Source organism: Pongo pygmaeus, chromosome 2 (assembly GCF_028885625.2).
Source record: "Pongo pygmaeus isolate AG05252 chromosome 2, NHGRI_mPonPyg2-v2.0_pri, whole genome shotgun sequence".
Taxonomy (NCBI): Eukaryota; Metazoa; Chordata; class Mammalia; order Primates; family Hominidae; genus Pongo; species Pongo pygmaeus.
Window position 1 is genome coordinate 90,806,313 of NC_085930.1, and position 27,202 is coordinate 90,833,514.

A 27,202-nucleotide genomic window follows, 5' to 3' on the forward strand; every position below is an offset into this window, starting at 1 on the left:
CATCAAAGCCCCAGGCTGTCACCCAGGGTGCTATCTTGTTCCATGCAGGCTGGCTGCATATGTTGACTCTAAATTTTTTAATCAGCCATTTTCCAACTCAACTGCACATGTCAGGCTGTAGAGACAGAATCTATTAAGCACCGTCAGAAACCAGCAGGGGCCTTGTGGCATCATGATTTGATATCTCTATGGCAGAATTTCACAATAAAAAATTCACAGAAGTACACAGTTGGCTGAAATGTCAGCAAAACTCCTGCAGGACTTAAAAGGAGGTGAAACACCATCAACACCGACAATAATAATCTCTGAACAATCCTTTCAACTTCTGGAAGAATTTTCACAACTATTTAGGTATCTGATTTTCCCCAAACCCTATACTTTTAGATCACCCACTTATTTTTATGAAATAAAATGAATAGGTAGCTGATCCTGTCATCCTTAATCAATTGAGTTGATAATGATGACCATTACGGGTTGAATGATAAAGGCATGGATAATTTTTCAATTTTAAAAAATCACATAGACCATGTTAGGATATTGACAGTTCCCTGTTACATGGAGGATGAAATGTTTATAGGCAATCACTCAACAAATATATATTGAACACCTCTTTTGTGTCAGGTACTTGCTGAGATATTAACCTGAAAATCATTTAGGTTTCACTTCATCTTAAAGCCATTTCTCAAAAATGTATTTTTCCACTCTCTTACCTTACAAGTACAACAAGCATCTTGTTGAAAGGCATCATTTTACAAATCAATTCTGTGTCTAGGAATGTTAGCATAAAAGGGCAGGGTATTGATCTGATATATATATTTGGTATTGCTTTTTAAAAACACAATTGCCATCATCGTACATTTACTTTTTTGTGAAAGTAAGTTCATTCCTTTTGTAAAAGTGGTTACTTAAGGTTCCTGGATAGGTTTTTATTCCTTCTGAGATCTTACAGTAATTGGGGTAGGAGGAGAGGAGGGATTTGCCATAATCACTACAGAATGTTTTCTCTGAAGACCCTAAAAAGCATTTTCTTAGCTTTTGCAAATATGAAAGGGCAACACAAGCAGGTGAACTACCTAATCTTAAAAACAGTTTCACAGAGGATTAGCCTGGTGTCTGGATTACAAATACAATTTCAAGAGATGAGAAGTCATCTGTCTTGATGGTGGATTACCATTTACAGTGTTTCTCAGGCTGGGAACTTGTAGATACATTAGAAGTAAATTAGATTACAAGACCCTAGGGCCATCTTAATTTGAACTTCCCAGTGCTGAATTTGTCTATTGAAGCCAATATTGTTTTAATTTATACTGGTTAAAATACTGCTTATTTGCAGGTTTCTCTCTCAGAGGAGATTACTACTTTCTTCTATTTCCCTCCTCTAAGCCAAGATCATATTTGCCTTTCACAATGCAAATTAAATTATGTTACACCATGTTCACTTGAGTTAATTTAAACTCAGGCTAAGTTTAAATTAGGTGTAGAAGTGTCCACATAGGCCACGTAAACTAGAGAATCAAGCAATTTCTAGATATTCAAATAGATTCTATATTTTAAGCACTTTAACCAGAATCTACAATCTTTTTTGAGGCAGACACACTAATGCTTAGAAAATATTTTGTGTACTTTTTTTTTCATTTTCTAACTTTCTTTGCCGCTAGGTTAGGGCCATATGATTAGTTTCAGCAAACTGGCTTTGAGTCCTCCATGTCCTGTTTTCTGTCACACTGAGCCTGAAAGCCACATGTAGAGGTAGCAGAGTCACAAAATGGTGGTGCTTCCATGTGCTTGGATCCCTGAGTAATTCTGTGGAAAAGAGTCCCCCATAATTGGCACTGGGTAAGTAGAGTAAGCAAGAAATAAATGGTTATTGTGTTAAGCAACTGAGATTTCAAGGTTAACTTGTTACCATGGAATAAATTAACCTATCCTAATTAATTAATTTTCGTTTTTAAATTTATTTTTCAATATTTATTTTGTTTTCAGTACAACACATGATTATCCTTGCTTATGATTGACATGGGATTATGGACCTCAGCTTCACCAAACATACAAAATCGACTTCCAACTTCTTGAATATAGTGAGAGTAGGCATCTATATAGTCCAACAAATAAGAACTGTCTCATGTGTTGAAAGTTGATGATACCCTGATACCTTTCTGCATTTGCACACAATGCAGTATATTATAAGCAGGACATACTTGATAAATGCCAATAATGTAATTTTGGGTTTTTTAGTCCATTCTTTTTCTCCCATCTGTTGGAGAATTTGGCCACTTACTCTTTTTAATACCACCTCCTCTTCTTAAGCACAGATACTTTTAAAAGAACTAATAAAAAAACTACTTGGTTATGGATTTGATACTGGGAACAAACTGTTCTTTTGACAGGTCTTAATCAAGGTGAAACTCACCCTTTTTAAATATTTTTGACTTTGAACAATGGCAACCCCACAGTAGACATACTCTTCAGAGCAGGCAAAATGAGATAATGATATATGTGGGTAGACTTATGAATAGACCCAGTTTCCACCAGGTACTGTTTAATGATCAGCCTGGAACTGGAAATTAAGCACATCTTATATTTGTGACATGTTGCTCAAAGGAAACAGTGGTGCATGTGACAGTTCTCAAGCACCCTGGAAAGGTTTTAATTTAATTAATTCACCTCAGTTTTAATTGACGTGGGCAGCTCTGTGATTTACAGATCTGAATGTTTTTTACTACTTGAGCTTTATTACACACATGCACATACACACACATCACTCACCTGCAGGCATGTACACATTCACAAAAGCCATAATTGCAGAAGCTGGAAAACTCAATTTCATTTTGACCTTGTGAGTAATTTTATACCATGCTATCAGTGTTTGAAAATGAGGTTCACTTCTCCTTAAAATAAAGAGCAGGTATTTTTTAGCAAAAGCATTCGATTTGATTAGAGGTATTTTAAACATCACTGGATGTTTTTCTGGACTTCCTGTTGAGCGCATTATTTTGCCATTTATAAAATGCTTTTTACCATGACTTGATGCTGCTTAAAGAGCAAGATTATTTAACAGTACAAAAAGGCATTTCATTTCCCATAATCTTTATGTCAAAATCTCCAGTGAATATAATCGCCTCTGGCTTGTTTTGAAAAAGTGACCATTTCCCATCAAATCAGCTGCCCAAACTAAATTTCAGAAATTAGTAAAAACTAAATTCAAAAACAAATGGCAATGAAAATAATTATTTAAATATATGCAGTGTTTTACTAGTTTTGAAAAATATAACTCTTCTTTTTGTTGAATTAATTCTGAAAGTTATCAAGTTCTGTATTTATCCTGCTTTCACAGTTCATAACATAATGCCTGAAACAAGGCAAGTGTTTAGTGAATATTTTTAAATGGTTAGTTGAATACTAATATTTCCAATTTCCAGATAAGGAAGCAGAGACTCCCAGAGTTTAATTGGTTCACACCTCTATTATTCACACCACTTTAATCAGTTATTCTCTGTCTTTTCTGCGCTTAAATACTCGCTTTCATTTACTCCTTCAACAGAATTTAATAAGTTTAAAGCATTTGCATTCAGATTTCTATTTAGGTCATGATTTGAGCACCTATTAAGTGTCAGACACCACACTAAGTGCCTGGAAAAACATCTCATTAACTCCTCAAAACATCCCTGCCACATAGATGTTATTATCTCCATCTCAAATTTAACTATGCAAATATTTCTTACTCCCTTACCATACATCAGTCATTGGCTATTTTTATAATGAACAAGACAGACAAGGTCTTTACCAAAGGCACTTACAGTCTTGCACAGAACATGCCAAGAAGCAAATTACACAAATGTGATGGGAGTGATAAAAGAGGAGGTTCAGGATGTTAGGGTAGCCTAGAAGAGGTGACCTTGGCTGAGACCAAGAAGGCCCCTAAGGTAGCAATATTGAGACTAGACTTTGGGTTAATGATTTACTGTTAACCAGACAAAGATGACAGAGGGCCAGGTGCAGTGGCTCACATCTGTAATCTCAGCCCTCCAGGAGGCCCATATGGGAGTTTGAGGCTAGGAGTTTAAGACCAGCCTGGGCAATGTAGCGTGACCCCATCTCTACGAAAAATACAAAAATCAGCTGGGCATGATGACGCCTATAGTCCCAGCTAGTCAGGAGGCTGTGGTGGAAGAATCACTTCAGCCCAGGAGGTCAAGGCTGCAGTGAGCTACGATCTCAACATTGCATTCCAGCCTAGGCAACAAAGAAAGACCCTGTCTCAGGGGGAAAAGAATGATGACAGAAGAGGAAAGAGAATTCACATTGACCAGGGGCCAAGCAAGAGTATGTCACGTTTGTGAACCTAGAAGTACAGAATGGTCTGAGCATAGAGAACAAGACAGAGTGATGGGAGATGAGGCTGGAAATCTGTGCAGGAGCCAGATGGCAACAGCTCTCAACGCTTTGATAAAGATCTCAGGCTCTTACTACCAAGGGAAATGGAACGTTATTGACAGGTCTTAAGCAGGAGAGTAACATGAGCAAATACACGTTCCAAAAAGATGAGCAGCCTGCCTTGCAAAGCCTGAGTTAAATTCGTGCTTCATGGCGTGTTTAGAAGGATGAATTCTTGGTTGTCACCTCAAGCCTGCTGAATCAAAACTGTCCCAGGGTGAAGCCCAGGACTCTGTGTTTTAACAAGTTCTCTGGTTGATTTTTATGGGCACCAAAGTTTGAGAACCACTGGATTTTGATAGAGGTTTTCAATCCTGGCTGCATGTTGAAATCACTTGGAGGGTTTTTAAAAAATTGGCTGGGTGTGATGGCTCACACGTGTAATCCCAGCACTTTGAGAGGCTGAGGTGGGTGGATCACGAGGTCAAGAGATCGAGACCATCCAGGCCAACATGGTGAAACCCCGTTTCTACTAAAAATAAAATAAAATAAAAAATTAGCCAGGCGTGGTGGCATGCACTTGTAGTCCCAGCTTCTTGGGAGGCTGAAGCAGGAGAATCACTTTAACTTGGGAGGCGGAGGTTGCAGTTAGCTGAGATCACGTCACTGGCACTCCAGCCTGGCGACAGAGCAAAACTCTGTCTCAAACAAACAAACAAATAAAAAATACTGCTGCCTGAGCCCCAACCCGGAATATCCACTTTATTTGGTCCGGGTGCAGCCTCAACATTAGGATTGCCTTTTATCGCTCTCTGGGGATTCAAATATGCAGCCAGGAGGGAGAACTGTTGTGTATCAGAGGGAAGCAAGAGAGGATGAATGTGAAATCGGTGGTTGAGGATGGAGATGATGGGAGCCTGGCTTAGGGAAGTGGATACACAGCATAGATGGATTCAAGAGTTATTTAGGAGGTGACTGCGCAGCTAGGAAGGGATAGACCAGGCCTAGTCCCCTGTATTTTTCTTCACAAAACCGCCTGCTTCCTCTATATGCTGGGGTTTGGCTGCCACACTCACAGAGAAAGACAACAAGCACTCTCTTCTTTGAATGGCTTCAGTTCCCTATGTCTTCAGGATAGTGCAGGTGAATTGGACTATCTCCCAGCCCCAGATATAAAGATTATTAAGATAAGCCATTAAAAAAAACACAGCTGTGTCCTCTATGCTGGATAAAAAACATAGTCTCTGGCCTCAATAGTACTAAATTATAGCCTTAACCTTGCAAACCCTCATATTTGGGGCATGATGCTAAGTGCTTTGTGAGTACCATCCTCTTTCATTTTCATTTTCATATCAACAAGCCTCTGCTGTTGACATTGTTACTGTTAGGACTCCCACTTTGCAAATAAGGGCACAGACAGACAGAGCTTAGTAGATTGTCCAATGTCACAGAGCTGGAAAGTGGCAGAGCAAGGATGTGAAGCCAGATCTGACTGTTTCCAGCTCCTGGGTCTCTGACTACCATGTGCTATGACTGCTTTGGAGTGGAAGAGAGAGCTAAGGCACAGGGCACATAGAAAGCTTGCTAGCAATTCCTATAAAAGTGGGTTGATGCCTGGCTGAAGTAATCAAGGAGGGCTTCTTGAAGAAAGGCCTGAAGCCAAATTCTGAATGACACATCAGACTTGAAATGGTAGAAAGGAAAAGAAGAGGGGAGGTCATTTCAGGACTGCGGGGAAGATGGGGAAAGACTGGTTGAGCACTATAGGATCATAAAGAACTGGATTGGTTTTCTGTTTGGGTTTTTTTTTAATGTATTTATTTGCTGCTTGCTCAGAAAATTGCTGCATTTGGAGCTCTTGGGTTAAATTTACTGCATTGCCAGAAGCCAGCAAAGACATAAAACTGGTGACTCAAATACAGGCAGGGTTCTCATTGGCTGGCAAAACCTGGGAGCTAAACCCTGCATTTTGCAATCAAGAAGTACATCATTCAGAATGGAAACTTTGACCTACCCAAGGTCTTCTCTTGGCAAGGAAATAAGGCATGATAAAGAAAGACACAAATGATCTTATTTTAACTCTTCCACAAATTAGGTAGTATCATCTCCTTGGATGATTTTTTTTGTAACAACAGAATGTAATTGACTACATGGGAGACCAAACTCCATGTTCTTTCTACAAATAACCCTGAAACAGAGCCCTTAGTGAAGACTCAGATGGATGGCAAGGCTGCAGATTTCATCAGATTCTCTTCCAGTAATAATAGTAGAGTTATATACACCTACAATGTGTTGAACCCCTGCTGTCTGAGAATATTTATTGTCATCATTACAATAGTCCTTTGAGGTTATTATTTTAGTGCAGCAGCTATAGATGCTCTGAGAGGTTAAGCATCTGGCCCTGATCACACAGTGGGTATGTGTCACAGGCAGCATTAGATCTCAAGGTTTTCTGATTCTGAAATCCATGATGTTTTTCCTAAGGATTATTCCCTCTATCTCAAGCTAATTATCTCTGAAACTACAGGCAAACTACTTAAGGAAATCTGTTATACTACTTTAAGTGCTGCAGAATCAGAATTTCTATAAGGGAGAATATATGCAAGCTATGGAATGCCAAGGACTAATGGCTGCTAAGATTTACTGAACGTGACTGCATGCCAAGCACTCTGCTAATTGTCATATGCATCCATCTTATTTAATCTCTTATCGATCCTATGAGGTAGGTATTATCATTATTGTTCCCATTTTAGAGTTAAAAGAGTTGGAAAAAATTAAAGCTAGTGCTCAGAGAGGTCCAATCACTTTCCTAGGATTGCTCAGCTTTAAAGTGGAAAGGCAAAGATTTGAACCTGGACAGTGGAGTGGGGGCACCTGCTGACCGTGTTCTACAGGCTCTACATTTAAGGTGGACACACAAGAGACAGGCTTTAGAAGATGAGAGGAAGGAATTTGGAGGCAGTAGCCAGGCCTTGAATGCGGCAAAACAGCCACAGTTCAAACCCCGGTGCGGTCTTGTGGCAGGAGCTTGGGCACCCCCATCTCCTGGTTGGGAACTGACACTGTCCCAGCTGTAACTTTCCAGACTGCAGTGCACCAGGAAGGCAGCATTTGCTGGAGCAGCTTGTCTCTGAAGGAGGATAAAAAAACATGGGGCTGTGGAGGAAAGGAGGGCCCTGCCAGCTGATGGGAGTGCTTTATGGGGAGGTGCCACCCTCCTCTGCAGTGGCTCTTGGCAGCCTCCATCTCAGACACTAATCTCTGGGAACCCAGGGGGCACACTGGGAAGTAGAGAGAAAACAAAGTAGAGAGAAAACAAGCTAAACCCAGGTCAGCAGGTGGCTTGCACTGCAGCTGCTTATAGAGACCCCTGTCTCCATCCCCAAATCCCAGAATAAGGAAAGCTTTAATCAGGAAAGAGACTGGTTATAGGCCAGCAAAGTTCAGTCTTTACCGATTTCTGCAGAGAATGGCACTTGCTGGAACACAGCCACTAGGCAGCAAGACAGAGCAAACTAGAAGTTAGCTGATTGGGAATTTGGTCCCAGCCCTCATTGATCGTTGTGCGACTGTGGGTAGGTCATTCTCCCTTTTTGGGTCACAGCTGATTAACTCAGTCCTGTAGACAGTCAGGAAGTCATTTTATTCATCTGCCAGGCATTTACCCAGAGCCCACTCTGTATTTGCCACTGTAATGTACAAGTGGCACCTACATAAGTAGGTGCCAGGGATCCAGAGGTAAGCAAAATAACACCCATCCCTGCCCTTATGGAGCTTACAGCCTAGTAGGCAAACATCAAATCACATAAGTACATGTAAATTAATGGTGATATATGTTAGTAAGGGAAAGGAAAGGTGCATAATTATAAGGAGAGACAGGAGAAATTCACAAATCTGGACAGCAGAGCAGAGTTGCTGCAAAGCTGAAGGATGAAGGATAAGAAATGGTTACCAGTCAAGGGAGAGATAAGGAAGAGTGCTCCAGGCATGAGGAACAGCCTGTGCAAAAACCTGGCAGCAGGAGAAAGCTAGCCCTCCCAAAAGCCTGAGTGAAGTATCCAGTGGAGCATACTGAGGGAGGATGTGGTGCCCGACAAGGCTGCAGAGCTCAGCAGGGGGCCACACACTCAGTCTGAGGTTACTACATTATCGCTGAAACTCCTTCCAGCCAGTCTGGATCACTGTCACTTTAGTCCTGAGGCTGAAGTTAGTTGATTTACTCTGAGGCTGAGAACCATAGATTTTTCCAGAAAGCAGAACCATTATTCAAATAATGCATAAAGTAATCTGCCTATTTCTGTTTACATTTTCTGTGTATTTGAATCACATCCTCTCTTTGTTTGACCGAAGGCTGCCTCTTGGCAGCGACACTGATGACTTTGGAAGAGTCTAGGGTTGAAGTTGCCTCCTTATCATCGTTAGTGCATGAGCACCAGAAAATTCTGTCATCCCCAGGGGTAGCTGGTACCCAAGGATGTGTCCCAGGTGCACTGTCAAGGCCAATTCTCCAAGGTCTCTGAAGCTAATGAGGAGGCTCCAGGCCCAGGCCCTCATCACCCTAGAGGTCAGACATCACCCTAGAGGTCAGACAGGGCATTCCCAGGTGTGAATCTTTTTTGCTGATATGTAGACCTATTTGCATAGTGGGATTGCTCCCTCCCTGTCTCCCCCCACCCCCAAAATTCTGTCTGCAGACATGAGAAAAATGAAGCACACAGGAAAATTGCCTAGGTGGGCACATCCCAGAATGTGTTCCTGGGAACACATGATCAGATACGTTTGGGAATGTGGGGCTGCATGAGGTTGCCTTGGTGTAGGATTTCTTGTTCATGTGTGTTGTGTGTCTCCAGGAATGGGATAGAGTGAGTTTCCAGACTTTATTTGACCACAGAATCCTTTCCCATCGAGGATCTAGAGAACTTGCAGGACTGATATTCCCTAGAATATAACTTTGGGAAATACCAGTCTAGGCTTTTCAGATAATCCTGAAACATAATAGCTGAAACCTTGTCATTTCTCTCAGATGAAGGGACTGTGCACAGAGAGGTCACGACTTTGGCTCAAGATCCCACAGCTAAAGGTAAACTAAGGATAAGGACACAGGTTCCTAACATTCATTCCAGGGTCCCAGGGTTCCCCACCCTGGTCTGATTTCTTTCATATATCGTAAAGTCAGGGAGGAGAATTAACATCTGGTGAGTCCCCATTCTAAAATAGGGCATAACTCTATAAACTTTGCTAAACTATAGGACCTCTATGTGCCAACACCTATCTCACTGGGTGCTTTGAATGTATATCATCTGACTTAATCCTCATAACATGCCAGGGTAGGTATCTTATCCCAGTTTTACAGATAAGGAAACTGAGGCTCAGAAAGATTCGATTGCTTGTTCAATCTGTGTCAGTAAGGAAATGGCAAAAAAAAAAAAAAAAAAAAAAAAAAAAAAAAGCCAAGATTGGAACCAAGCCGGTCTGACTTCCCTTGGACAATGCAGCACATTTTGTCATTTTGTCCTTTCAAATAGCTATGCAAGATAAAATGATGTCCACTCTGCAGATGCGGAAACTGAGGCATGATGAGATTAAGAAACTTTACAAGGTTGCAAGGGTGCAACTCCACCCTGCTATATCTCAAGCCTGTGTTTAAATTGGCCCTACAGTGACAGGACAGAGTTTTCATCTCTGCATTGACGGAAAGAGTACCACCCATGAGCTAGAGACAATTGCCTCTGGTGGACTTGAACTGATGGCTCAGGCAATACCTGTCTACACTTACGCAGTGCTGGGCTTAGTTCTCCATCACTTTAAAGGAAAAGCCCAAGGAAATATTTCCCTTTGCTTGACTAACAAGTCAAAACAACCACACAGCCTCTGCTTGACCTCTTCTAGTAGGAAGATTATTTGTCTAATTAGGTAAAGAGCCTTTATGCACATGTATATTTTTGAACCCTAATGAGCTGTCAACGTGAAAGGCTTGTCCTTGGCTCGGTTCTCCAGCTGATCTTTCCTTTCCTCAGTGGAAAAGACCAGTGCAATAAACAGAACCTTGTTTCCATGGAAGCTCACTCTCTAGCTTTTTCTTTCCAGCCCGTGAAAAGGTAATTACTTGATTTCTCTTTATATTTTGGGATTTCATACAGTGGAGCTGTCAAGCTCCTCATGCGAGGATGGCCTTCTCTATCATGCCAAGCTATTTTAGGGAGCTTCAGTTGTATTTCCCTTTTCATCCTTTCTTCAGATCATTAGCTGTCAGGCAGCAGGGGCCGCCTTCTGGTCACTCCCGCTAATTAAAGTCTAACAGAGCAAGGGGACTCGACCCCAGAGAAAGTGGGAGACAGAAAAGCCAGGGAAATTTGTCAAGAGATGGGAACCTCTGATCACATCATTTCTGCTGCACAGACTGTCAGACCCAGACCCACATTCATGCCAGCAAAGGACACTGTCCCATCTGGTGCCTTCTCTTCTGAACCTTTGACGCCCCATTGTGGCCCATGTCAGAAATGCAGCCAACGTGGACTGCTCTAAAATAACAACAGAAGGAGCAGCAGCCACCATTCATGAGGGTTTGCTGCATGCCAAGCCATGGACTAAGCCCTTTATATCCGTTGTCTCCATCGATTCTCATGACAACCTCAGGTCTCATTAACCTGATTATTCAGATGAGAAGAGCTGGAGCACAGAGAGGTTAAGTAACTTGCCCAAGGTCACACAGCTACTAAGTGGCACAACCAGGATAAGGACACAGCCATTGCTATTATTTCTTAGGGAGGAATCCAGCACTGCTACAGCCTCCCCAAAAGAAATCAGTCATGACAAATGACAGAGGGTTGACATTTCTCTGCCCCCAGTGGTGGCTCTGTGGATCAAACTGGCCCCTGTCTACAAGGAACAAAATGAGGTTGCTGAGCTAGTTAACTGTCAGGATCAATTAGAAAACCAAACAAGGCACTTAAGTATGAAGCCAACATAATGCAGAGCAAAAGAGTTCCAGTTTGAGGCAGAGCAGACTTGGTTTCAGGTGACTAGTACCACTTTACCAGAAGTGTGATTTGAGGCATGTTCCTCTACCTTACCAAGACTCAGTTTCCTCACCTGTAAAATGGGGATAATGATACCAACCTTATAAAGTTGTTTCACATGTGGAATTTTCCAAACTGCTCTGTGGAATGTTTGATTTTTGGTGGAATAATTGTGTAAAAGACAAGGTTAAATGCAGTTAAAAACAATTATTTACTCTAGAATTTCTCAAAGTCTTGATTATGCTGACATATTACAAATTTTCAAGAGGAATCATCAATTCCTCACCCCAGAATCCTTTTTCCCGTGTGAATTCACATTAGCCTCTGTTTCTTGGGACCCTTTAGAAAAGGCTGTAAAACAGGTCATAGGGTATTTGGTGTTTGGTACCGGCATCAATAAATGCTAATCCTTTCTTCTTTATGCCCGAATCATGCCTGTTCTTGCTGGATTTAAGCTCCGTGGAGTCAGGGACTTGTTCCTTTCTTATTCCAATATCTTGACATATCAAGATATTCCACAAAAACTTAATGAATGAATGAGTAAATTAGTGAACTAATGAATAAAAGAATAAATTAAGCTTAATGTAGACCTTGCCTACTCATCTTCATTGCCAGCATTTTCTGCTGTTTCCAGTTGCCTTCTATGAAGCCAGTGGGAGAACCCAAATGCCTCTGGAAAATTTAGTAATGGAGCTGGTTCTGTTGGGCTGTATTTTCCCACTTCTGTTTTAACCTGTATGAGCACCATATCTTCCGACGAAATTCTCCTAACCAAATCATTTAGCTCTTAACCAACTTTAGCCAATAACCAAATCATTTTGCTGCTTCCCAGTGAAGTAGTTGAATGTTTCATTTACATATGTATTTTGAACAAGACATTTCGGAGTGTTCCCAGTGGATTTGCACTTAGAGCTGAAGAACTCTTGGGCTTCCCAAGGGAATAAAAAGAAAAGCAGCTCATTGGAGCCTAAAAACAGCACTGAGGACACTGTATTTCCCACGTGTGTGTGCCTGTCAACAAGTGGTTACCGGGATGGACCACTGGTCAGTCCTGTGACTGCTTTTGGGTGGTGTGCTTTACGTTTGTTTAGAATAGAATTTCCATCTCATGTTCTATGAGTATTATGCAAAAAATAAAAATTCTGGCTTCAGTTTAAAAATTGTTGTGTTGGGGACAGGCACGGTGGCTCGCGCCTGTAATCCCAGTACTTTGGGAGGCCAAGGCAGGCATATCACGAGGTCAGGAGTTTGTGGACCAGTGTGGCCAACCTGGTGAAACCCCACCTCTACTAAAAATACAAAAATTAGCTGCACACGATGGCATGCGCCTGTAATCCCAGCTACTCGGGAGGCTGAGGCAGGGGAATTGCTTAAATCCAGTGGGCGGAGGTTGCAGTGAGCCGAGATCGCACCACTGTACTCCGGCCTGGGCAAGACAGCAAGACTCCATCTCGGGGGAAAAAAAATAAATAGTTGAGTTGGTCAAAGTCTAACAAATTTTCTTACTGCAGAGCTTCTCAAAGACTTTGTTTGTAACAGAACACCCTTTGGAAAATGCTGCCTTAAAATACTTAGCCAAATGTTGCAATCCAGTTTTCACGATCTAAGGAAAAGTTCTTCTCCCCAACTGTGGAAAGGGGAAGATAAAGTGATGCTGGTTCCTGAATTGAACAGGGTGATTAAAATGTACAGCATAAAGCCAGATGGATTTTCAATGTGTTTTGTAAAATAAACCAAACAAGGTTAATTATGATGCTTCAAAAGTATGACCATACATTTTCCAGTGTTGTTGTTTATATCATAATCCAAATAACTTATTTGCTATATCATTTCACAGCATAGGTGAGAATCTTTTTTTTGGAGGCAGGGAACTTAAAACTTTCTTCTAAAATTGATTTTAGAAGAAAGGGACTTAGAAAACTCACATATTTCTTATGCTACTTTTTGTTTTGAATTAATATATGCTAAAAAGAGGAATAAAAACCATTTTATTTGAATGCCACTGCTCCTTAGTAAACTTTTCTGTGAATAAAATATAACTTGCTGAATAAGCAGACTCAATACAGCTTGAAAGACAATGCTGGGGTTGCTTGGAAATAATAGTTTCAACTCACAAAATGGAAATGAACAACTATGGCCTGCCACTTGTTGTAAATAAAATTTTATTAGAATACAGTGGGTCTCATTCACTTACAGCCCTTACATTCACTTATATGTTATCTATACTTACATATTGTCTAGTGCTGTTTTCACCTGCAAGGGAGGAGTGGATTTATTGCAACAGAGATCTTATGGCCCTCAAAGCCTAAAGTTTTGAATATAGGGCCCCTTACAGAAATGTCTGCTAGTCCTTTCAAAAAGTCACAGAAATATGTAAAAGGGATGAAGACTACATAACTGACCCCTTTTTCTTTAGATAGAAAAAACTGAAAACAGAGAAGTTAGGGAATTGTCCAGGCTTATTTATGCCTGGGTGCTCTGATCTTTATATCCAAATAGCTCTCATCATCAGGGAAGACAGGGATAGATTTCAACTTAGATATCAACACCAGCTGATTGGAAGTAGCCATCTGGAGGGCTGGTAGAGGTCTCAGGATTCAAAGAGAAGGAATGAAATGACTTATTAATCTTCCATGGTCCAGAGGTGGACAGCGGCTAGACCCGTGCCATGTGTGCACTGGGGATATGCACTATGTCTGCTCCTGACAATTCTAATAGTTATATTGCCATCTCCTTCCTTGTACATCTGCCGTGTAAGCACTTTCGTCACTGGGCCAAAAAGAAGTGTACATTGGGTCTTCATTAGAAACACTGCTGCCTAACAGTTTAGAAGAGATTGATGATTCTTTTGCAAGGTCATTCAAATGCCTGTCTTAGCAACTGCCTACCATATCATGCTCTGTCTAGAAGAATTAACTTGGAATTTCACTCAGACTGGATTTGTCGGTTACAAGAATTTTTTTTTAACTGAAATATGTCCATGGAGCACAGTGCAAGGGGTATAAAATGGAATGTCATGAGTTTATTGGCACTTGTGACCCAAACTAAAAGTCTCAATGTCTGTGCTTTTGTGCAGCTGGACAACCCAGATGAGCAAGCAGCCCAGATCAGACGAGAGCTGGATGGACGTCTACAAATGGCAGACCAAATAGCCAGGGTAAGGAAACATTGTGGTTGTTTGCTGGGGTCCAGGCCAAAGTCCCACTCAGGAAGCACACTGATTATTGACAGCCTCTAAAGGATAAAGCTGAGAAGCAGAGAGGAGGGAAGATGAGGACAATCACCCTCATTGGGCCCTCAGCCCTCCTTTCTCAAGGCAAGCTCTCCCAGAGATACCTCATGCATTTCCTATGCTCCAGTGAATGCCCAAGCTCAGACCTCCAACATTCCTTCTGAGTTCCAGACTCATAGCTCCAACAGTCTACTGAACGTTTCCACTTAAACGTTTTCCTGGCATTTCACATTGAATGCATTCAAAATCTAGCTCCTTGTCTTCCTCCTACCCCACACACATAACTATATTTACTTCTCTTCTCGTGTTCTATATCCAATCACTGTGGATGAAACCTCCTCGCCATTGTCAGTTTCTCCTTCCTCCCTGCAATGTTCCACACTCAATCAGCCACGCTGCCTCCAGTGACTGCCTCTTAAATGTGGGTCAGATCTCTTGACTGTTTTCCAGCCCTACTACTGGTGCTTTGATCCAGGCCCTCATCTTCAGCACCTGGATGTTACAATAACCTCCTAATGGGTATCCCTGGCTGCAATTCCCCCATTTTCTATCCATCCTGCACACAGTTGCCCTGCTAAAACTCATATATAAACATCTCAACACAGAGCCTCAAAATCCTACAATAGATTCCCTCTTTGCTCCCAGGACAAAATCTAACCTCTTTAGAATGATATTCAAGACTCTTAACCAACAGACACTTTCATTTTAGCCTCACCTTGCACAACTTTCCCACCAGAACTCCCGAGTCCAACTACAGAGAATGTCTCCCTCCAAATGTACCAGGCCCTTTCCAGGCTGGGTGTCTTTATACCCACTGGTGTCTCAACCTGGAGTAACCATTTTCCTCCCCTCCACTTAGCAAACTCACCTACTCAGCCTTCAGTACCTGACTTAAAACATCTTCTCTAAGAGCTTAGCAGTTAGTCCTTTCCACCATTGTGCTCTCGTCAGATCTCATATCCTTTATTATAGCAGCTCATTGAATGGTGATCATTTATTTATATGTCTGGGTCTCCCAGTATATAGAACTCCTCAAGGATTGAGGTTATGTCTTACTGTTGATGACTACAGCTAAGTGTTATCTACCATTATTGCTATCCCTGCCATGTCTGATATTATTAATAGTAGTCATGCCAGTCATACTAGTTGAGTGCTGATTCTGTGTCTAGCATGGTAAATGCTTCACATGTACCAACTCAGTCAATCCTCAAAACAGCCCTCCAAGGATATTTCAGTTATCATTCTTGGTTTAGAGATGAGGAAGTCCAGGTTGAACCTGCTGAGCACCAGCAAAGAGATTGTGGCACACCTTCAGCTCAAGTCTGTCTAAATATCAGGGCTGGCACCAGGCTTACGTCAGGCACAAAATTTAAGCGGGCCTCCGGTAATCAAAATAAACTATTTTAGTAAAGTATTTTTCACTTATAATTAATACCGAAAAAATCCATGAAGAATAAAATATAAAAATTGTAAATAGCATCAGGCTCCTGCTCATTCCTACTGTATTCACAGGCCCTGTGTGCATATGAGGGTGGGGGTTATTAGAAACAGCAGGGAGGGTGAGCACAGGGTAGAGCTTTTCACTTTATGGAAAGAGGTGTCTCCAGACTTGGAGGTATAGAAAAGAATCCTACTGGAGGAGAAGCCAGAGAGATTCCAAGAAGCATCAAAATCCCCTTGTGCTTAAGCAGTTTTACTGAAATGTTTTGCATCTTGTTTTTGGACATCTTTAAAGTTTATAATCAAGTCAGCCTGGTGGCTAAAAATAGTATGGGCTTATGGATTTGGCTAAAGGTATTATAAAAGGTTATGTTTTAAAATCCCACTTAATGTGAGAGTAAACGTTAGTAAAGCTTTAGAATTTACTTCTCCTGTAAAAATGTTTCCTACTGGTGGATTATCCAGAAAATGGAGGTCATTTGGTCTATTCATCTGCCTTTTAGACAATGAGTATATTCCCAACAAATAAGTATTCATCCCATCTAAATAAAAATCACACACACCTCAAAAACAAGCTCATGGCACCTTTAATTTAGTTGCTTTGTTTACTTTAAGGCTTAACATGATAATTTAAGAAACTGGTGTTAGGCTAATTTTAATTTTTAATAGACCCTAGATGAGCCAAGATGCTCATCTCTGAATGGTAAATCAAAGAACTCTCTCCCCCAACCCCCACCACTAAATATTCTGAAGCTAAATGAGATATTATTAACAACTTAGAACTAAGCATTCTTAGACAATGAAGTAGGCAATTAAAGTTGATCTTGATTATTATTTACAGAGCATGGAAAATGATTTCAGTATATATGGAGGGTCCCTGTATAGGGTATTGAGGGTTTCTATGAGATAGAGTGCCCTCTACTGTCTCCTGTTCTTTCAGAAATTGACTCTCTTCTACAATGTTCGTTCATGCCAGTGGCCCCCTTGCTATATAGCTAACTGGTCCTGGAGTGAGCTCTTCTTCACCCAGGTGGAACCAGTCAGTTTCCAGCCTGCCCTGGCCACACGTGATAGGTCCAGAAAGGGAAACTTGATGCAAACTAAACCAACGAATTCCTTCGTAGGGCCTGTGGACTGTGGGTCAGCAAGGCTGTTGTCATCCAGTGGTAGAAAGATACCTGTAGCAATGTTCAATTCTTCCATATAGGGAAAAGATGATGAGAAAACAAAGCCAACATATAGAAACAGAGACAGAGTCTACACTGAGATGTCAAGGAGCCCTCAATCCTGAGGACATCCGTTTAAGTCCCTGATTGTAATTATTCTTAAGCTTCAGCCATGTACCTGCTTTTCCCTCAGTTTAGTTGGATCCAAAGAAAAATAAATTCTCCCCTTGCCTAAACCAGCCTGGCTAATACTGATGAAAATTGTGAAATATCTCCTCCACTAAATATTAAATAAAATATCCAAGATCTCGGATATTGGCTAGTTCATGAAGAGATATTGAGACAAATCACCTCTGCTTATCTTCTTTTTCGCATGCCCCGATTTTTCTATTTCCAGCATCACAGTGAATTTTCGTGAGGATGTGCAATTCAACCCATATGGCTGAATGTCAGCTCCTGTAAATATCATAACCAGAAATTCCTGGATATAGATGTCATCCATCATATGTAACTCACTCCATTCGCTGAATTAAAGGATGGGTAGAGCACTTTTGATTGCAAATAAGAGGCACCAACTCAAGCAAGCTTATGTAAAAGAGGAGATCAGAGATGGAGGAGTACTTCACAGAGCCTGCAGAGAAACTGTAGCCAGAACCCAGGAAGGAACAACCAGGGCCTGCAGAGTGATCAGGACTCTCCCTGCATCTCCCATCTCCATGTGTCACATTCATTATCATTTCTTTCTTATCCCCTGCAAATTCACAATGCTAAGAATCAGAACTCTCACTGGCCCAACTTGGTTCAAGGGCCAACCACTGGTGCAGTTAACCAATCCACAGTGGAAAAGGGGTGAAGGTCTCATTGAATACATGGATGCTGGGGATATATCATTTAGGGTGAGGGTAGGAAGAAGTGGGGCTGTGGGTGGAGTGGACATTATGAATTGGGAAACACTCCAGATGTACCCAATAGTAATAACTATCACTTACCTAGTGTTTTCATATGTGCCAGATACTCTTTTAAGCATTTTACATCTGAGAATCTAACCCTCCAACAACCTAATGATAAAGATGCTATTATTATCCCCATTTCACAGATGAGGAGACTAAAGCAGAGACATTAGAGAATCTGACCAAGGTTCTCTAATGAGTCTGCACTCTTAACCAGTATGCATACTATCATTACAAAATATATTCCCAGATATAGGCCCTCACTTTCCCCCTCATACCAATCCAAGGATCCATTATGCCCTTTATTCAGGCTTTTACCTTGCCTCATCCTGACCTCTCTCTCTGCTAATCAGTCCTTTATTAAATGTGTCAGTCAGACACTGGCTGTGCAATTCATATAAAATCTCATTTAGACCCATGATGAGCAATCTTTGGCATTACATTAATTCTCCGAAGTATAGGCAAATCAAGAAGTTTACACATTTTCAAGTTCACACAGCTACTACTCAGAAAACAGTTGTCTAATTCCACGTTTCATGCTATTTCTTTAGAATACTCAGAAGAGAGGCAGGAAGTTACTCCAGGATAGGACTCCCCCCATTCTTCACTCCCTGCTGGTTCCCCCTCCTGGAAACTGCTTTCTTTTCTCCACTAGAAGTTGCTGTGTGTTCCCTGCAGCTTATCCAGAAGCCCAAATGAAGCAGCAGCATTAGGCAGATTTGGCTCCTAGAATTCAGAATCCTCTCTACTTTGATTTTTTTAGAATCTGGAAAAGATATTGTAGGGACCCTTGTTATTTTGCCAGTAGCATTCTCATCATCACATATTTCCACTGAAAGACATGTTTGTCCTCTCTTCCTAGGAGGAAAGGGAGGCAAGAGCAAGCTGACTTTTCCTTACCCACGACCTTACACTGTAATCTATCAATTCAATCGCGCCAGCATCTCACGAATCATCAGACAGAGACGGCTGCACAAGAACATCAGACAGAGACAGTCTCACTGTGAACATCAGTCATGCTGCCTTAAAAGTTCCAGAAAGAGATATGAGTGCATTTTTTAAAATCTGGTAGAAAAGACTTAGTAATCCCTGCTCAAACATTTTCCCAAATCCTCTCATGTTGATATTAAAGTGTTCCCAAATTTCACCCAGGAATTAAGTCTAAGTTATTTAAATTGTGTGATCAAAAGTTGACATTTGAGCTTAAGCAGACAGATTGTGGCATTAGTGCTGCTGTGATATTTGCCAGTTCTTTTGGCCGAATTTTAGTGTAAAATTCCAAAATTATTGAGCTAATTATTTAAGACAAATCATACAGCTTTTGTAGTGTCAGTGGCAGAGGTCTGGGAGTAAAACACCATTGGTTCTTCAAGCCATCATTTTAAATATGGAAATGCCACTTAGACCCATATTCCACACAGAGCACAATTAGTAGCTCGTATCCTGGCCCTATTGCAAATATCAGTAAGAAATAATATCCAAATATTTCTCTGATGGAAAATTTTTGTTCCACACATTGCCATAAACCAGACACAAATGGAATCCTCTCCTACCAGAGAAAGATACTAACCCCCAACTTTCAAACTAATGTTGAACATGGCATCCATGCTGTGTTATGAAGTAACATAAGTGTCCAGCACACAGTAGGAACTTCTTTCAACTTGTTGCCTGAACAGTTAAACAAAAATGTGTGTGCAAGGAGCCCCTCTCTGACTCTGGCCTTTGTCAATAGCTAAAAATCCTGGGAAATCTGAGCTCATGGAAAAATATAAATGCCAGGGGGGGGTCCTCTGAAGCTTGTTCAAGTAGAAGGAAGTCCATCTAGTTCATAAAAGCTGAGGAAGTAAGACCAATTGGGTAAATAAGCTAGCCTAGAAAACTATAATTCCTGAGCCCAAAGTACCTTTTAATGTCTGCAATGCCTATTTTGACAAATTAATACCAAGACCTCTTTCTCTCATTTAACCTGCTGGCCCCATCCTCATTACTCCCTGTGCTTAATCCTACAGAGTGCACATTGTCTGGGCAATGGTGGAATGGCCATTGCTGTGGAGGGCTCAGCTGTCACCAGCCTTCTGCTGACCAGGATGAAAGGAGATGATGCATACAGGGTGCACCATGCAGAGAGAACCCCTAGAGTCGCCTCAGCTCTGTAGACATTTGGAGCCAGATAGTTCTGCCTTATCCTATCATAGCTAACCTATCATAGGGTTTCAAGGTTAACTCTAGTAATTATTGCTTAACACTTCTGCCTCATTTTCTTCCAAAAAATAGGGATAAATAACAGCATGTGCATCAGTGGGTTGTTGGAAGGATTAGATAAGGTAAAATAAAGCATGTAAAGTTTTCACCTAGTGTCCAGCACGTAGCACGCAGGAAGTGCCAACTAACATTATTATCTTTACTATAGGCACCATCATTATTAGTACTATTGTTGTTTGTAGTGGTGGTGGTAGGAGCATAGTGCTTGCAAGGGGTGTGTGTGTGTGTGTGTGTGTGTATAAAGAGAGGCTGTGTGTGTCAGTGATCAAAACATATTCATGTTATGATCTCTTACTTTTCACAATAATTCTATGAGGTTTATTATCCTCATTTCAAATGTGGGAACCAAAATTCAGATGGGTGAAGAAATCTGTCCAAACTTACAAAGCTAGTAAGCAGCAGACCCAGCATTCAGGGTCGAGTCCGTTTCATTATCATGGACTGGATGAGTTCCTTGATGCCCTCTTTGTACTCTGCATGCCTCTGTTGCTTCATGTGTCACTAACTGGTCACTTTCTGGCATGTCCCCCCATACCATCACCTCGGCTGGTTTTTTCATCTCCAGTGACAGCCATACCACCTGACACATGACAGAAGCCCAGGAAGTGTCTGAGAGATTGGATTAAATAGCTGCAGCACTGTCAATGAGCTCCAGTGTCTAGCATGGGCCCTTCTGTCACATTCCTCCCTCTGATCGCCCACCAACTTTTGTCATTTGAGCCTTTGGGGTCTAGGGAACCTCACTCTGAATGGGGGCAGGCTTGTCATCATTTATACATACCCCATTCATCCTCTCTGGGTAAAAATCCAAAACCAGAAAAGAAAAGCCAGCAGCTAAGGGAGGCATTAGAACTTTCAAATGCTATTTTTCAAGATGTTCCAAAATCCCTCAGAGCATAAATAACCCTAGTGGGAATTGTCCTTGGGAGGCTATCTCCATTGAGGAATGTTATCGGCCCAAAACAAAAATAAACGGCCAACAGATTTTTTTTGGAGGACTTTGCCCACCCATACGCTATGTTTCTCATAAAGCAATATGAATAAATAATTCTTCTGTCAAGGCTAATCTATTTTTGTGCTTGAAAAAGTAGCAATGGAGATGGACAACTGCATTTTCCTTATTTTGGCACAACTTCAGCTTTGAAATGTGTTTGTAATGGGTCTGCCACTGAAAAACTCCACTCAAGAACCTCAGCCTGGATTGACGGTATGCTATTTCTTCCCAAGGCTTAAGTACTTGGACCAGAAAAATGTCCTTGTTTTCCTTGCAGACTTCAGTTTTTATGAGCCTCTTTTTATGATATCATTAGGAACTGTCCAAGTTCTGGGAGGAGTGATCATTCTTTGGATTTTTCCAATATTTTGCTAGATAGAATTTGGTGGAGCTAACCCTCAGTCAGCATGGTGGTATCTGTAACCACTGGGCCTCCTAAAAAATCTCAGGACTGTGGAGTTGAAAGGCACTGAGTGAGTCCCTAAGACAAGTTGTGATAGAAGGAACTGCACTTGACAAGACAGTCTCTCAAAACTGATTAGCAAGAAGAACCCACTTCACAAACACTAGCTATTTTCTTCATCCTTCTGGCAACTACCAAGCCAGCAACTGGCATTAAAATCAGAAATTCCCCACTTACCAAGTTCCCCCACCCACACCAAATACCATGTAGTTCACTGAGGTTTTGGCCCCAGTATGAGGAGGCAAGATACAGGCCAGTGTAATGAGTTTCAGGCTCTTGGGATGTAACCTTTGCTCCATGACAGCCTTTAATGGGGCCTAAGGACTACTCTCAGACCATGAGTTAACCTACCTCACTCTACCCTTCGCTCTCCAGAGACGCCATATTCCAAGAAATATGAGGAAATATTGTGTGACTATGTATAGTTGTATAGACCTTCTTGGATTCATGGTTGCCTATAATATTTTCCATGGGAAGGTGAAAAGAGCAGTGGCCCTATCTCAGCCAACTCAACCTGGTGGCAAACTCTTCTTTATCCATCAGACCCTCATCCCAAAGGTCACCACCTCTGAGAAGCCACCCTTGATTCTCTCAGGAAGGATTTGCATCACATTATACTTCCATTACAGTACCTACCTTGATGTTCCGTTATAGATCTTTCTCCCCAGTAGCTGTAAGCTCAAGGAAGACAGTTTACATCCTCTCAACATGATCCCCCTAGTGCCTAACTCTGTATCATACACAGTGTTTGTGGCAGTAAATGTTTTCCAAGTGATGGGGACCCAGCAGCCAAGTCCTCACATCTTGATGGTTTTTGCATAAAAGATATCCAAGTTCTGAGGTTCACACTTGTCCCTGATCAAGTCCAAGAATGACAAAACTTCAAAGCCACTGTGCAGGAGGTTTTAGAGAATTACAACTTTGAGATTCTTTTGTGATGAATCATTAGTAGCTCTTGTCAAGATCATCAGCCTATCATCTCCTTTCAGAAGCATACGTCCTTCTCCTTCCCTCACATTCATGCACAGCGTGTTTAGAAAGCACCACACAGTGGGCTTAGCCCAGTCTTTTTTTATTTTTTTTTTTATACTTTAAGTTTTAGGGTACATGTGCACAATGTGCAGGTTAGTTACATATGTATACATGCGCCATGCTGGTGTACTGCACCCATTAACTCGTCATTTAGCATTAGGTATATCTCCTAATGCTATCCCTCCCCCCACCCCACAGCAGTCCCCAGAGTGTGATGTTCCCCTTCCTGTGTCCATGTGTTCTCATTGTTCAATTCCCACCTATGAGTGAGAACATGTGGTGTTTGGCTTTTTGTCCTTGTGATAGTTTACTGAGAATGATGATTTCCAATTTCATCCATGTCCCTACAAAGGACATGAACTCATCATTTTTTATGGCTGCATAGTATTCCATGGTGTATATGTGCCACATTTTCTTAATCCAGTCTATCATTGTTGGACATTTGGGTTGGTTCCAAGTCTTTGCTATTGTGAATAGTGCTGCAATAAACATACGTGCATGTGTCTTTATAGCAACAGGATGTGATTATACTAAGAAGTTCCAGAAGGAACTGGTACTGTGAGTTTGCGAAGTGGATTTCAGACTCCCATATTTATTCATATGGAAAAGCAGAATCTCGGTGTTCTTCCAGGACTTAATTTATCATATCTCCACCTCCTCCTCACAGCTGAATTTTAGCTACATTGATATTTAATATAGACATTTTTGACAAGTCATTGATCTATTCACTCAATTCATATCTATTGAATACTTATTATGTGCCAAACTTCATGCTAGACACAGAAAATTCAACAGGAGTATTAAGATAGATATGGTCCTGAATCATTGCCCAGCAGGAAAGACAGAAATTTAACAAATTCCACAACTGATTGATTAATTATAACAAGTGTCTTAGTCTATTCAGGCTGCTATAACAGAATGCCATAGTTGACATAAACAAGAGAAATTTGTTTCTCACAGTTCTGGAGGCTGGGAAGTTCAAAATCAAGGCACCATCAGATTCAGTGTCTGATGAGGGCCCACTTTCTGGTTCATAGGCAGCTGTCTTTTTACCAGGTCCTCACATGCTGGCAGGAACAAATGAGCAGCTCTCTGAGGCCTCTTTTATACAGGCACTAGTTCCATCATGAGGGCCTTCATGATCTAATCATCTTCCCAAGGCCCATCTTCAAATACCCTCACACTGAGGATTAGATTTCAACATATAAATTATGCAAGGACACAAACATTCAATCCATTTCAATAAATGCTACCAAGAAGGTGAGTTAGCAAGTACAACAGGAGGACCCAACCCAGGGAAGTGAAATTTTGAAGCTGAAATATGGAAGATGAAAAGAAGGCTGTTAGTTATGCAGGGAGATAGGGAGAGAGGGGAACAAGACTTATGACAGCCTTCATGTAGGAAGGAGACTGGCACTGGACCAGCACAAAGACATCTCCAAGCTCTATGGAGAAGAACCACTCTCCGTATTTGACTGAAGCTGTGAGGTGGCAAGGAAGAAAAACCCTTTTAACTAACTAGTGGGTGGGGGAATTACTGAAAGAAAAATAAATTCCTAAGGAACAAAATTACAGGAGAAATAACTAGTCCTGTGGAAATTAGAAAATGATAAAAGTCAGAGTTCCTTTCTGTAACTCTAGATAGCATCTCTCTTTTCTTTTCTTTTCTCTCCCTTTTCCTCCCTCCTTCAGTCCCTACCTCCCTTACTTCTTCTTTCTCTTTGTCTCTACCTCTTTCTCTCTCTTCTTTGTTAAGCGTCTTATTCTGCTTTGACCTGATCCAGTGTGGCAGCCAATCCTGAGTCTGTAAAATGTTACTGTTTCAGTTCTACAAGCCAATTGCAGTCTCAATGTCTCTCAGTCTAGTTCAACTGCCTGACAGAGTAAATCTGATTGATGACTGGGCACTAAACAAAATTAGTTGGTTCATCTTGACTCAGATGCCCATATGTTACACAGCTTATTTATTTATTTATTTATTTTTTGCCACACAGAATTGGCATACCAATTCATGTTCCATGGGATCTAGGTGGAGTTCTACTCCCAGCCACAAGACAGAAGACATAAGCTATGCCTATGCAAATCAGCACAGCATATTACTGGCCATAGAAATTGGCCAGTAATATGGCCAATTGGACATGTACATAAGTTAGACTTTGGGTAAGAATTTGGGGATGAAAGACTGTCTCCATCTTCCTTGCATATTACAAGAGGAAATATTCACTCTTCCGTTAGATAGCATGATGTGATGTTGTGCAGTCCACATCTTTAGCAACATTTCTGTGACAATAGGGGAGCCAAACTGAGCATAAAGCCACCCCCAGAGGAACCAAAGCCAAGATTTTAACAAAAATCTCAGTTGTGGTGATATCACCTGAGCCCTGATTCCAGCCTTTCCTGAAGCTGGGTCTACCCCAGGATATTTTCTTTTGTTGTTTTAAGCCAGTTTGAGGTGGATTTTTCTGTCACTTGCAAAAAAAATAAAAGTGTCAAACGGACTTGGCTTGCTTCTCACTCCATCAGTTACGGAATAGGGCTTGGGGAGGGCAAGTTTATGTTTCAAGTGGTAAATGACTGTTTGGGAAGCTGATTGATCCAAAGCATATTCCAGGTAACTTAGAAGTATGAAGAAACAAATAGCATGGTTAGCACGTGTTGCAATTACAACTAAATGTATAAGCAAGAAAGGAAAAAATAGAGGTCAGTTATGATACCAAATTGCTCTATTTTCTAAAGAATTTTAATCACTTTTTTCATCACTTCATTAATTTGGTTCAATTTTTCTTGAAAACGGTAACTATTATTCTTAGAAATAGACACAGACTATGTTTGAAACCTTTCAAATGAGCTCCTTTTGAATTATTCATGTGAGAAAATCTCTGTAGATATCCAGAAATAGGGTCTCTTTCTGTTTCCCTCAGTTAAAAACAAACGACTGCATTTTACTAAAAAGAAAAACTGAACTGAAACCATATTTGAAAAATAACACCCCATTTTTCTTCCTACAAATCAAATTTGCTGAAGGAAACTGGGGGAGAAATAGAACTGTAATAAAGCATTTCAGTGTTTCTTACTATATGTTTATGTACGTGTTTCTTACCTGTTACAATGTATAAATAACTAGCAGGCAGGCAGCTGTCTACTCAACTAGGCTGAACATTTTTCTAGCACAAGGCCGTGAAATCTGGGTGAATTTCACTAGTAGTAGACGTGATCCTAACTCTGGGCCATGAGACAAAGACCTTCTATATAAATCAGCTCTCTATTTACTCCTCTGCTCATACTTTTCTTTTTCTTCCCAAGGAACGCAAATTTCCCAAGTTTGTATCCAAAGAAATGGAAAACATGTACATTGAGGAGCTGAAGTCATCTGTCAACCTGCTCATGGCCAACTTGGAGAGTATGCCGGTATCCAAAGGCGGGGAGTTCAAGCTCCAGAAACTCAAACGCAGCCACAATGCTTCCATCATCGACATGGGCGAGGAGAGTGAGAACCAGCTCTCCAAGTCAGATGTCGTGCTGTCTTTCTCATTGGAGGTAAAAAGCCCTGAGCCCTTGAAAGTTTCTTGGCACAGCAAGTAGGACATGGGTGATTAGATGCATCACAATCAGCTTGTTTTTTCTTTTGCACCCCAGGAGCAGTTATTAAAATAACAGCATGCTAAGCTTAGGTCAGCTAATCAGCAAGTGATTCCCCATCTCCAGGAGCCCACATTTTTCTTAAGGAAATGCAATCTGAAAACCACCTACTAAATGTAATCTTGCATTACTTTCTGTCTTAAAACAGTGCTCAAGGATTTTATAAAGACCTTATATAATTTAGAAAGTTAAAAATTTTGGCAGCCAGTTTTACAGTTATAAGAGAGGCAAGCTAGCATCATATTGTGGTGAGCTGTAAATTTTCTTTCCCATCATCCTTCCTGTTGGCTACAAGGTACAGAGTCCCTTGTGGTGGAGGTTTTTTAGTTTATCTCAGCTCCCAAAGTAAGTACCCATTCAGGCTAGTATTGTGGCAAAATGCTCAACATGTCAATAAGTTTCTCTATAATTTCTCTTCACACATTTTCTTTTCATATGTATATAATCTAAGGAGTAGTTCTGATCTACCTATGTCAGAATTATGTGGGAAGGTAGTTCACTATGCAGATTCCTGGGTACCACCCAGACCTGCTGAGCTAGGATCTCGAGGGGATGGGAATATAAAATAGTGCAGCCATTTTGAAAAATAGGTTCGCATTTTCTGAAAAAGTTAAACATAAAACTACCATAT

At 41.1% G+C, this 27,202-nt stretch overlaps 1 protein-coding gene across 8 annotated transcripts in view; it reads left to right on the plus strand.

Moving 5' to 3' along the window:
* Window positions 1–27,202, plus strand: part of CADPS (calcium dependent secretion activator) — a 472,988-nt gene that overhangs the window by 194,671 nt on the left and 251,115 nt on the right. For all 8 annotated transcript variants that reach the window (XM_054482477.2, XM_054482473.2, XM_063661889.1 and 5 more), the window contains exons 4-5: window positions 14,470–14,550; window positions 26,236–26,469. In XM_054482477.2, the coding sequence (XP_054338452.1) occupies window positions 14,470–14,550; window positions 26,236–26,469 (315 nt within the window). The remainder of the gene's footprint in view (window positions 1–14,469; window positions 14,551–26,235; window positions 26,470–27,202) is intronic.